At 48.7% G+C, this 12,931-nt stretch overlaps 1 protein-coding gene and 1 long non-coding RNA gene across 2 annotated transcripts in view; one reads left to right on the top strand and one right to left on the bottom strand.

Moving 5' to 3' along the window:
* LOC131384640 (uncharacterized) overlaps nt 1-12,931 on the bottom strand; it is a 148,675-nt gene that overhangs the window by 43,474 nt on the left and 92,270 nt on the right. Inside the window, exon 3 of the long non-coding RNA XR_009215699.1 lies at nt 7,050-7,180. This is a non-coding gene — a long non-coding RNA (uncharacterized LOC131384640). The remainder of the gene's footprint in view (nt 1-7,049; nt 7,181-12,931) is intronic.
* PARVA (parvin alpha) overlaps nt 1-12,931 on the top strand; it is a 159,577-nt gene that overhangs the window by 138,443 nt on the left and 8,203 nt on the right. The window contains exons 12-13 of the mRNA XM_032166583.2: nt 3,522-3,623; nt 4,348-4,420. Of these exons, the coding sequence (XP_032022474.2) occupies nt 3,522-3,623; nt 4,348-4,420 (175 nt within the window). The remainder of the gene's footprint in view (nt 1-3,521; nt 3,624-4,347; nt 4,421-12,931) is intronic.

Below are 12,931 nucleotides of genomic sequence, written 5' to 3'. Positions count from 1 at the left end.
ACCCCAGCACAGATGGAGGCAGGGCCCTGCCCTATAGCCCCTGTTCCGAGTGGCCCACCACACTTGGCCAGGAGGGCTTCCCCAGCTGAAGGGGATGAGGGCATGGGAATCTGTCCTACTCTGAGGGGTGGACTGAGTCTCTGTGGATTTTTTCCAACTTTTTATTGTGAAAATTACAAGAATGAATATTCATATACCCTTCACTGGGATGCACCGATTGTTAATATTTGGCCACACCTCTCTCTCTTTCTCTGCACCCCTAAATGCTTGAGCATATGTCTCTCAAGAACAAGCACATTCTCTTACGTAACCACAACACAATTATCAAAGGCAGGCAGTTTTAACATAATACATTAATCTGTTTAGATTGAGTCATATGAAATTACTGACATTCGACTGTTTTTGTTTTTTTGTTTTTTGTTTTTTGAGATAGAGTTTCACTCTTGTTGCCCAGGCTGGAGTGCAGTGGCAAGATCTCGGCTCACTGCAACCTCGGCCTCCCAGGTTCAAGCGATTCTCCTGCCTCGGCCTGCCAAGTAGCTGGAATTACAGGCATGCGCCACCATGCCCGGCTAATTTTTTGTATTTAGTAGAGATGGGGTTTCACCATGTTGGTCAGGCTGGTCTCAAACTCCTGACCTCAGGTGATCCACCCACCTTGGCCTCCCAAAGTGCTGGGATTATAGGCATGAGCCACCGTGCCCGGCCGACTGTTTTTAACCTACTAAAATGGCAACATCATGTGGTTGGAAAAAACACTCTGTTCAGATTTTGCCAGTTGTCCAGTTTGCTCACATGCTGCATTTACTTGTCACGTCTCTTTAGTCTCTTTTTCACATAGAACAACTCCTCGGCCTTTCTTGTCGTGGCATTGACGCTTTTTGAAGTGTTCAGGCCAGTTGGTTTATAGACTGTCTTTTCTGCGCATATTAGATTCAGGTCATGCATTTTCATTAACAGCACTCCCCAAGCAAGGCTGTGTTCTTCCCGGGGCATCCCAGGAGGAGGCACTCTGTCCATTAGTTCCACTGCTAGTGATAAGTTGGATTATTTGGTTAGGGTGGTGTTCACCAGATTTCCCTATTATAAAGTTATTTTTCCTCTCTTTCTACTTAACTAATCTTTATTGGGGAGATATTTTGAGCCTGATGAATCCTGTTTCCCCACCTCCTTTCATTCTTGGTGAACTTCTGCCTTATACTTCTCTTTCAATCATCTGGGTACCTCCCTTTATTTTAAAGGCAAATGCCAGTTTGTCGCTGAGCTCCACCTGAGTGTGTCTAGACTGTGTGAAATGAGCTTCATGTACTCTTGTAGGAAATAAGGAACGTTGTGGAAAAGTGACGCTTCCTTAAGTGAGCTAGAATGGGCCCTGGAATGATCAGCTCCATTTTCAAGGGCAGGGAGTGCTATGACAGGGGTCACTGCCAAGCATTTTGGGTCTCTACAGTTTTATCTACTATTCCTACCAAGTCAGTGGAACCAGCCATGGGAGGTGAGGAGCAGTCTAAGCCTGGCACTCAGAGCTGTGAATGACCCCAACCCTAACCCAAGGTCACCCCTGAGCTCACAGATTGGATTCTTTTACTCCTAACTCCTTCTCACCACAGCTTGAATGAAGCCCAGTTGCTCAGCTCCCACCAGAAGGGCCTTGATTTTGACAGACTCTGGGGTCTGCTCTCTCGTGTCCACCTAGGGTGAGTCATGCTCAGGCCGTTCCCACCTGAGTTGCAGGCCTGATGGATGGAAGCTGGGAGGAGCTACCCTTTTGTTTTTGAGACAGGGTCTTACTCCTGTCATGCAGGCTAGAGTGCAGTGGCACGATCACGGCTTACTGCATCCTCGACTTCCCAGGCTCAGGTGATCCTCCCACCCCAGTCTCCTGAGCACTGGGACTACAGGCATGCACCACCATACCCGGTTAATTTTTTTGTATTTTTAGTACAGACAGGGTTTCACCATGTCGCCCAGGCCAGTCTTGAACTCCTGAGCTCAAGCGATCCACCCACCTCAGCCTCCCAAAGTGCTGCGATTACAGGCATGAGCCACCTTACTCGGCCAGGAGCTGCCTTTAAGGCAAGCCCAAGCTCAGGGTCTTATGCCCTTAATGACGGCTGAGCCACAGGCCGGCCAGCTGGCTACCTAGAAAACTCTCTGAGCAGACTCGGGGCTCCTAAGGTGATTCCAAGAAATGTGGCCTTCTGTAAACCCCAGCAGCTATATACACTCATAAACATTTGGTGGCCCAGCCTCCTTTGAAAGGGTTCTAGAAGGTCGAATGTGCACCTGACCTCTATGTCTTTGCCAGGCCATCCCCCCCTACCTGGAACCCCTACTCCTCCCAAGGTCCGTCATCCCCGGCCTCCACGGCCTCCACAAGCCTGCCCTGAGCGCTCAGTGTATGCTCACTTCACCCAGCCCTGAGCAGAAGACCAGCAGCCTCCGCACTTAGCCGAGGGACTGTCCTGTCCCTTGGGCCTGGTTTCCCAACCAATCTGGCCTCTTCTGCCTAGGAAGGGACCGGGCTGCAAGCCTCTTGCCAGGGTCCTCAGCACGTAGTTCTGCTTTTGCCAGCAAGAGCAAGTCAGTCATGTCCTGATTGCTTTGTTGTTTTCCCAGACAGTAATAGCAATATTTAATATTTATTCAATGCTACACGCCTAGCAGTTTACAGGCCCTCTCTGCATATTAACTGGCTTAGTCCTCATGATAACCCTGTGACGTAGATACTATTCTATTACCATCCCTGTTTCACAGATAAGACATATGAGTACAGAGAAGTGACATAACTTGCCCAAGGCATATAGCTAGTAGGTGAGAGAGCTGAATTTGCACCTGGGAGGCCTGGGCCCATAGCCCACATTCATAACAGCTGCACTCTGCTGCTGTAATACTGAAGAGAGATGGGAGAAAGAATGCCCAGGCCTGTGTGACACTAGTCCTTTCTCTGTTCAGAAAGCACAGATCACCCCAGGAGCCTCATGCAATTCACCTTGGACATCACCTCCCCCTCCTCCCTCTGCCCCACTCTAGCTGATCCTGCTCATCCTCAGCTCTCCACTCAGGCTCTGGCCCCTCCAGAAGACTCCTCTGATGCCTTCAGTGCTTGTGGGCAACCTTTCTCAGCCTCACTTAGGCCAGCAAGCTTCCTTCCATCAGAGTAGCTGTGCCTTGCCCCTACACCAGTTTCCCTATTGGACTGTGCACTCCTCCAGGGCAGGAGCCACACTGACCCCCACCCATGCTCTGGTCCCCATGCCTAGACCAGGAGTTGGTACACAACCTCTGTTCAGTAAATGCTGGGTCAGCTGAGATCAGGGCCTGGGCTTGTGGCTCCTGTGCCAGCCAGACGTGGGGCAGAGCAGACCTCCTTGTCTCGGGCCACTGCCCCTACCCCCCAGCTAGCAGCCTGCCTGGGGTGGTAGGCTTCAGGTGGCATAGCACAGAAGTTGATGGGCCCCCTGGATGGGGATTGGCTGGGAGGCTCAGGGGCCAGTGCCATCACCTGGCTCTTCCTCCAGTTTGCAGATGGGGTGTACCTGGTGCTGCTCATGGGGCTCCTGGAGGGCTACTTTGTGCCCCTGCACAGCTTCTTCCTGACCCCGGACAGCTTTGAACAGAAGGTAAGGAGAAGGGACATCAAGGGAGGCCCCCTAGCCCACATCCCCGACTCATGTGCCCACACCCATGCTGGGGCTATCCAGAAAAAAAGGCAGAAGCTTCCCCTCTGCTCAAGGTCTTCAGTGCCTGGAGGTGGGACCCATTATAAGAGCTGAGCTGGGAAGGAGCTACCTGCAGACCACTGGGCATCCCTGACTGCCTTTCCCTTCCCCTGAAGCCTGGCCCTGGTCCGCTGCCCTGTGTTCCTGTCAAGTGCTCCAGCCCAGCCTCCTCTCTTCCCAGAAGTGACAAGGAAAGTGACTGTGAAGCTGGTCAGACCTGAGGCTCATGCTTAGCCTGGTTCTGATGGCCTCTCGTAGGCTGCCACATCCTGCTCACTACACAAAGGCATTTGGTCCACAGCAGAAAGCCTGCTCTGCCTGTTGAACATGTCCTGCCATCTGATTCTTCCAGACGTGTGCACTGACACCCCCAATTTGAAGTCCTGGCAGTTTACACAGGAACACAGTAGGATATGAAGGGAGTTTTGTGCTTCTCCAACAGCAAGCTAGGATCAGCTAGCTCACGCTCCAGGTGGCCTGCCCATTTTGGTAGCCATATTTATCTTTGACATTAGTTGAGCCTCTGTCCCTCTGGCTACAGTGCTGGGCTCCTTCACTTCCCAGGACCAGGTCCCGGGGCTCCTGGGTGTGCAATGGTACATGCTGTCTGCATCTCTCTTGCCAGGTCTTGAATGTCTCCTTTGCCTTTGAGCTCATGCAAGATGGAGGGTTGGAAAAGCCAAAACCACGGCCAGAAGGTACTTTGCTCTTTCCTGGGTTTGTGACAACAGAGTGAGACCCTCTCCCTGCACATGAGTACTCAGATTTTGTAGCAGAGGGAAGCATTTTCTGAAGCCTTCATTGCTGGGGAAGGTGGGACTTGGTGCAGCTGCTCAGTCCCAGAGACCCTTTGTGAGCTGCAGCTGCACAGCCAGGGGAAGAAAAGAATCTGAAATCCCACACATGCCATGCATGGGATCGTGGGGATCAAGGCCCGAGCAGAAGTGCTGCTGCAGGAACTGCCCTGTGCCCAATTTCCAGGTTTTCCTGTCCCTGCACAGGGTGCTGACCTGCCAAAGAGCTGTGTCCCCGCCAATCGGGGTGAAGGTGCAGCGCAGACCGTTCTGGGCTGAGCAAAACCGCTTCTCTCCTGACAGATGCGGAGCTCTGCCTGCTCAGACTCTGTCTGAGGACAGGCCGTGATTTGTGGGGTTTGGGTTGTAAATATAAGTCTGAGGGGAAATGCAGAAGGAACAAGTGCTCCTGCAGCCCTTGCATACTCATGCTAGGAGTGCACACGTGCATTCGTGAGCAGAGGAGGCACATTTCTCTTAGTAGTCTTGGTACGGATGTTTGCTTTCTGCCCCTTACTGACTGAAGTATTCCATTTCACCAGAGCTGGCGAGTCACCACTGAGTTGCAGATAATCTTCTGCATATGTCCCCTGGAAACATTGAGAATGCCATTTGTGGCCCTTTTGCTTGCACTTTTCTGGTAGTTTACAGGCAAGTGGATGAGTAGGAATGGTGGGTTTTCATGCCCCCTTCCTGCCTCTGAGCTCCTCTATCCAGACCCCCACCTAGTGGGGGCCATGCCCTGGTCTAGTGGGCTTGAGACCCTGTAGACAATGATATAACAAGGGAGGTAAGACCTTTCTGAACCTCAAGGCATGTGCAGCCAACCAGGGAAGAGAAAAGTTGCAGCCAGTTAGCAAAATGAAATGACAGTCATGGGAACTGTTATGAAAGAGGTACAAGGAAGAGACTGTGAGGACTGAGGAGGTGACACCACTTCTGTCTTGGGGGGAGGAACAGTTTGATGGAGATGGTGACAGTGGGGCTGAACCATAAGGACCAGGTAGGGCTTTGGTGTATGGAGACTGGAAGAGAAGTATGCGCATGCCAGACAGAATGACAGCATGCGCAAAAGTCCCCCCTGGGGAAGAATGGGGATCCTGTCTCATGACTCCTTCCAGACTCGTTATCTATTGACTCTAGCCAACAAAGGTCAATTCCTGTTCTCATTTATTACCACCTTGTCCTAAGCCTCTGGTCAACTGAGACCTGGGGGAGGGCCTCTAGCAAGGCTGGTGTCCCCCGGGGCTCTCTCTTTGGCAAGGCCACTCCAGCCTTCTTAATGCCATTAGGAATGGACTTGTCTTGTTCTGTGGGCAGATGATCAGCACCCTGCTTCTGGGAGGACAGACACAGTGAGAAAGTTCTGACCATCATTTTGCTTCCATTTTCTTGAACCACTTAATATGAAACTTCCTGGTTACAGATTGGAAGTACTTCTGATATTTTAGAATTGGGATATTTCTTTCCCTTGGGACAGATGATTTTCCCAATATAAATCAATCTATAGGAATATTTTTGAATATAGGTGATATTTTTATGCAATTATTAAGTTGCTGAATATGAAACTAACTGACCGATGTGGATGGAAAAACACGTGTTTTATTTGTTATGACACAGGGCATTATGCCCGTGCTGCAAATTTCCAGTACGTAAAGGGGAATGGAAATAGCATTTTATGAAACTGTACTTTGAAAGAAGTGAATCCCAGCATTCCGCCTGGTTTTTATGCTTCTACCTGGAAAGTGAGAGTTGGAAGTAAATGATGCAGACATTTCAAAGGGTGCCAATGTGGGTAATTCTTTGAGGGCATTTCAAAATCAAACTGGTTGTGGTGGAGGCATTTTTCATGGCAACATGTTTTTAAGGTCAGGAAAATGCATTCTCCACTGTGCTGTTTAACACTCAAAGCTCTGTTGTGCCTTGAAATCCCCTAGAAACTGGGTTTGTATCTGAGATGACTTGCTGCCCAGGCTTCATGACCCTTTAGTGCCTGAGTTAGTGTAAGCCAAGGGTTAGCATCAAGTTCATAACCAGTGGAGCAGTTGAAATAATGGCCACGTGTGGAAGCTCACACCTGTAATCCCAACACTTTGGGAGGCCAAGGTGGGCAGACAGCTTGAGCTCAGGAGTTTGAGACCAGCCTGGGCAACATAGTGAGACCCCATCTGTACAAAAAACACAAAAAAATTAGCCAGGTGTATTGGTGCATGCCTGTGGTCCCAGCTCCTCAGGAGGCTGAGGTGGAAGGGATCGCTTGAGCCTGGGAGGCGGAAGTTGCACCACCGCACTCCAGCCTGGGCAACAAAGAAAAAGAAATATTGTCATGCAGCTGGCAGCTTTTTATTTAGGGCATTGTGCCACATGTCTTCAAATTTACATGTCCACCCTGTTATCACCTTTCAAGTAGACTCATCATCAATTATGGTTAAGACTCCAGAATAACAGGCAGGCAGGGACTCAGAAGACATCTAGTACCAGGCAGGATTGAAGTCTGTAGGACTAAATATCTAAAATTTAAGGAGTCTCATACCTGGGACCAGATGGCAAGCAATGCTGAAAAACCAAGCAGGTGATGGCAGCTTAGTTCCAGGAGATCACTTCATTTGGGGAAGACTTGGTCAGTGGCTGATAACATGGAAAATGTTCAACTCCCCCATTCCCCTAGGAGATACTGTACAGAAGCCAACAGTGACAACCATTTAAAACTCTAATCATACCAAATGTTAGCAAGGATGTAGAACAACAGAAACTGCTGGTATTCTAAATTGCTAGAACCGTTTTATTTTTATTCAGTCCTTATTTAGCTGAAAGTAGAAAACAGTTTGTTCTCATCTAACATAGTTGAAGATTTGTAATATGCTATAAAATAATGTGGTCTCCATCGCTGGCCAAAAATGTCCAGGTCCTAATCCTCAGTACCTGTTCATGTGTTATCTTACATGGCAAAAGGGACTTTGCAGATGTGATTAAATTTAGGGTCTTGAGAGGATGACATTATCTAGGTGGTCCCAATGTCATCACAGGGATCCTTATTATAAGTCGAAGAGGGAGACAGGAGTGTGAGGGTGATGTAGCATAAGAAAGGCTCACCCAACCATTGCTGGCCTTAGGGATGGAAGAGGGTTATGAGCCAGAGAATGCAGGCAACCCCAGAGGGTTAGAACATGAGTAACTGCCTTATGGCCACCTAACTTATTCCATCCCCCACTTGGAAAGAACAAGTGTAAGGATCTCCATTCGAGCCTCCAGAAAAAAATGCAGCTGTGCTGACACTGTGATTTTATCTCAGTGAGATGGATTTGGGGCTTTTGATTTCTAGAATTCAGAGATAATACATTTATGTTGTTTTTAGGCCACCAAATGTGTGCTAATTTACTACAGCAGTAATAGGAAGTTAGCACACTCGTTGACTTAGCAATTCCATTCATAGGTATGTATGTCCATACACCAGGAGACAAGCCCAATAATACCCATGATAGCATAGGCTGGAGTGTACATCCCAGTAGACTAGCTACATAAATTGGAGCATATTCATATCATGGATTATAATACAACCATGACAATAAAAAGACTGAACTGAGAAGTCAGGGGAGGAACTTCTAGTTACTGTAGTCTGAAGAGATCAGTGAGTATTCTCTGCTAAAAAGCAAGAGAATACACTTGTAAAACTGGACAAAAATGATCAAAACAATGATTTTGAAGCACTGAAAATCTACCAGAGGTAGACAACAAATCAAGAAGATTTTTTTTTTTTTTTTTTTCCTGAGACGGAGTTTCGCTCTCCAGGCTGGAGTGCAATGGCACAGTCTCAGCTCACTGGAACCTTCCCCTCCCACGTTCAAGGGATTCTCCTGCCTCAGCCTCCTAAGTAGCTGGGATTACAGGCTGCCACCACCACACCCGGCTAATTTTTGTATTTTTAGTAGAGACAGGGTTTCACCATGTTGGCCAGGCTGGTCTTGAACTCCTGACCTCAAGTGATCCGCCTGCCTCGGCTTCCCAAAGTGCTGGGATTACAGGCGTGAGCCACCCTGCCTGGCCAAGAAGCTTTATTCTTGAACAATTATAGAATTATAGTTGGATAATTATAGCTATACCTCAGTAAAACTGTTAAAAAAAAAACAGACAGCTCATGTAACAACATAGATGAATCCTGTGAAATACAAAAAGAGGCAACATTCGAATCTACTCTTCAAGGGCACGTATGTTGATGCTAGGACTGGTAAGAAAAGCAAGGAAGTAATCATAAGTGTCAGCACAGTGGTTATATTTGGGGAATGAGAGAGGGAATGTAGAAGGGGAGGGGATGCTTCTAGGATACTGACAATGTTCTATTTTTGGTGGGCAGGAGTTAATTTTCAAATATTTAAAACAGTACATATATGTTGCATGGTTTTCTTTTTCCAGAGGTATGTCATATTTTTAAAAAATTTTAATGACTTAAAAGTTTTTAAAAATAAATAAAGCAAATGGCAAACTCATAGGGCAGTAGGTCACCATGAAAAGGAGCATCTGTACAGCATGGATCCTGCCCCAGTGGGGAATAGAGAGCAGGTAGAGATAGCAGGCAGGATGAGATAGAGGCGCCAGGAGGTCGGCTGGGGGCTAGAGCATAAGTAACCACCTAGTGGCCACCTAACTGATTCCAGCCCCCACCAGCTGCCAGCCCTGAGCCAGCAGGGGCCTCCGACCTTGGTCAAGGGGTTCAGAGACTGCGGGGGAAGGCTTCGGAGAAGGGCCTTCAGCAGTGCCTTGGGATGAAGGAAACTGTGGTGTCACAAATGGCCACAGAGGGCCTTGTCCCTTTGTGCAAAGACGGTTTCTGCTGGGAAGAGAATTCCTCTCTTTCCTTTGGCCTCTGCATCATTTAGAGATTCATGAACTCATTTTGGATGGTCCTCTCCTGATGGAAAGAGTCACTAATACCTCTGGGTGGGAGGAGCAAACAATGAGCCCTTTCCCCTTGGCCAGAAGCTGTTTTATCTCTAGAGCCGCCTTTTCCTTGGCCGCAGGCTGCCAGACAGCCTCTGTTCTGGTGTATCTGACCAGGGGCCCCATAGTCCTGGCTGTCTGCCTCCAGAGAGGGGCCCCGGGCCAGCACACAGAGGCTATCAGAACTGAACTGAGTTGCTAATCACACAATTTATGAGATCAGGGCTTTTTGAAGTGGCTCTGTTTATACGGCATGGAGTTACAATATATTCCTAGGAATCCACAGCCCTTCTCCTGGCTGAGATAGTCCAGTCTCCTGCTGGCCTGCTAGTCTGCCTGGGACTACCTGGGGGCCCCGGTCTTGGCTTTCTTGATAAGAACAGGTGATAAGTGATAGGCAGTGTCTCTGACTGCTGTCTCCCCTATTCACCCGGCCCATCTGTTGGCGTTAGTGGTGAAGGTGGTGAAGAAGCAACTCAGATTTCCAAGGAGCAGGGCTTAGTCCATGTGAATGGTGCAGGTATTGTGCAGTGCACAGACTGCACGGCTGTACATAGCAGCTCTGCTAACGGGCAAAGATGGGAAAACAGAAAGAAAACTACCATTTAGGGGACCCTTAATATATTCTGGGTGTTTTTCGTAAAGGTATTGCCCAATTTTACCAGTGAGAAAACTGATTCAGAGAATTTAAGTGACTGCCAGAGTCACACAGCAGTAGTGGAGATGGACTTCAAACTTCTGTGAACATAAAAATGTCACTTAGTAACCATTAAAATGGCCAGTTTAAAACATTCTCCCATATTGGACATTTTCTTTTTCTAGCAACCTCAGAACTCACCCACCTTTCAAAAGGGAAAACAAATCCCCCTGCCTCCATCAGTGTCTGTCCTTCACCAGGCCCCCAAATTCCTCCTTTGTGACCCGTACTCATGCCTCCACTTCTGATCTGCCCATGCTGTTGTTAACACTTCACCTCCACCTGCTCTTGGCCTTGCTCTCTCCCAAGTCACCTGCTGGGCCTGTGTTCCCTGGGAACACAGTCCTTAACCTCCTCACCCTCTTGGGAGGCATGTGGCCCTCTTGTCCGCCCTCTCTGGAATTTTTTTCCTGGGCTTCCAAGACACTGGGCAACCATTCATTCATGGATCTGTTAATATCCTTGGAGGGTCCGTGTTCTCTGTGTTCAAGGAACCTATAGTCCAGGGCAGAGGCAGATGTTAATCAATAAGCATACAAGTCACTGATTTACACCTGGAGTGAGTACTATGAAGGAAGCATGTGGGAGCTTTGAGAACATAAAACAGGACCCCTGCGCCCAGGCCAGGGTCAGGAAGGCCTCCCTCCAGGAGCCTGTGCTTTGAGCTGAGGTCTGCAGGAGGACCTAGAGCCGGCTATTTGGGAAGAGTGATCTAGATGTTGTAACAGCATGGGCAGAGGCCAAGCATGGCCCATGGGGAGGGTAGTGAAAGGAAGCCACAGTGACTGTGATACATAGTGAGGGAGGCGGTGTGGCACCAAATGAGAGTGGGAAGGTAGGCAGGTCAGGTCAGGCTATGCCTTAAAAGCCATGATTTAGGATTTTGGACCTTCTAAGTGAAATAGTTGTATGGCCATACGAGCTGTGAGCTACACAGCTCCAAGAGGCTCTGTTTACCTTGCAGTCCATGACAGTGGTGCCCTGGAAGTGTGAATGATGTGCCTGGGAGTTGTGCAGTGCACATCCTGCACAGCCATACCTGGAGGCCTGTCATAGTCTGGCTCCAGTAGGTAGAATGGATTGGAGAGGGTAAGGGGAGCTCATTAGGAGCCTGTTGTAGTGGCTCCAGGCCCACTTTACCTTCCCCTTTATACCCAACTCCCTTGGCAAGCTCACCTTTGCCCCTCTCTGCCTTTCTAGCAGTTCCTCCCTGGAGTAACTTCCTAATATTTGACTTGAGTGGAATTTAAGAAACACTCAACACCGAGCAGTCAGGGGATCGGCCTAGAGGGCATGGGATTCCATCTGGCAGAAGGTGATTCAGGGTAGGACTCCTGGCTCAGCATGAGCAAGGCAAGGTAGCAGGGCTCAGCCTCAGGCCAGGGCCCCAGGTAGAGGCTTAGATATGTGATGAACCACCGCGGGAGCAGAAACAGAAGCTGTGAGCTCCAGGCCACTCCAGGCCTCTCCACGGGTCTCTGGAAGCCCCTGGTCTATCAGTAGGAGACCTTGGGCCCAGCCAGGGTGGAGCAGGGTTGGTCTATAACCAGGATAAGGCCTGGAGGGAGCAGGCAGGAGGGGCCCTGGGGTGGGGGGAACCAGTGGCAGTCCCAGTTGCAAGAATCCCAAGGCTAAATACAGAGTGATATAATGCACTTTAGAGACTGAGAATGGCACAGGCGGGAGCGGGGACAGGGATAAAGAAACTAATACATGTTAGGTACAATGTGCAGTATTGGGTGATGGGCTCACTAAAATCTCAGAATTCACTGCTATATAATTCATTCATGTAACAGAAAACCACTGTACCCCAAAAGCTATTGAAATAAAAAATAAAGTCATTTTTTAAAAGTTCCAAGGCTAAGACCTGGGAGCCCCTGGCTCCCCACTCTGCCTGCTCTTGACAGATCCCTGTGGGTATTGACCAGAGCATTGCTAGAATCCTGACACCTTCCCCCACCCCTTCTCTCCCAATGGCTTGGTGTAATTTCTCCCGTCTTTGAATCCCAGAGCACTTATTACCTTCTCTTAATCACCTACTTCATCTGACCTCCCATACAATTGTTTTTTAATCATTTTTATTGTGAAAAACATCACAAATACAGAAAGGTGCATGAAACATAAATGTACAGGTTAGTGAACTTTTACCAAGCGAGCCACCACACAGCCACCACCCAGGACAAAGAAAAGAGTAATGCCAGCTCCCAAGAGCTCCCTCCAACTTGCCCTGCATCCTTTTTGAACATAACCTCTCCCTTCTCCCTAACGGTAACCACTATTCTGAGTCCAATCATCAAGGTTTTGCTTTGTTTTTGCTTTTCTTTATAATTTTATTACCTAAGTATGCATTCCTCAATAGTAGATAGAGTTCCATTTTTTTGTTTGTTTTCTCTTCTCCCACTCTTCAAAGGTTGGCTCTCTAGGAGAGTGACAGCAGAGGGACAAGAACAGAGAGGGGGTCTTGTTGGGGGAGGGAGAAAGGTAGAGGAGCCAGCAGAGGGTTAGAGGAACAGCCAGAGAAAGTGGTGACCAGTAAGTAGATGGATGAAGGGGGGAAGGGCTGAGCACAGTGTGTCAGTGAGTCATAGCTAGCCTGCCAGCTGCCAGTTTCCAGCCTCTAGCCTACAAAATCATGCAAGCTCTGTAACTTGGAATTCAAAGCCTTTCAGGATCCAGCCCCGCACACCCCAACCTCTCTAGCCATGCTAGCCTATTGGGAATTCTCCAGCATAGCTGGGTTTAGTAAGATACACTAAACTTTCCACATGGAATTCTTTGCCCAC

The sequence above is a fragment of the Hylobates moloch genome, unplaced genomic scaffold (assembly GCF_009828535.3).
Source record: "Hylobates moloch isolate HMO894 unplaced genomic scaffold, HMol_V3 SCAFFOLD_11, whole genome shotgun sequence".
Lineage (NCBI taxonomy): Eukaryota > Metazoa > Chordata > Mammalia > Primates > Hylobatidae > Hylobates > Hylobates moloch.
The sequence above is the reverse complement of the archived record's forward strand: the minus strand, read 5'-3'. Positions and strand labels throughout refer to the sequence as shown.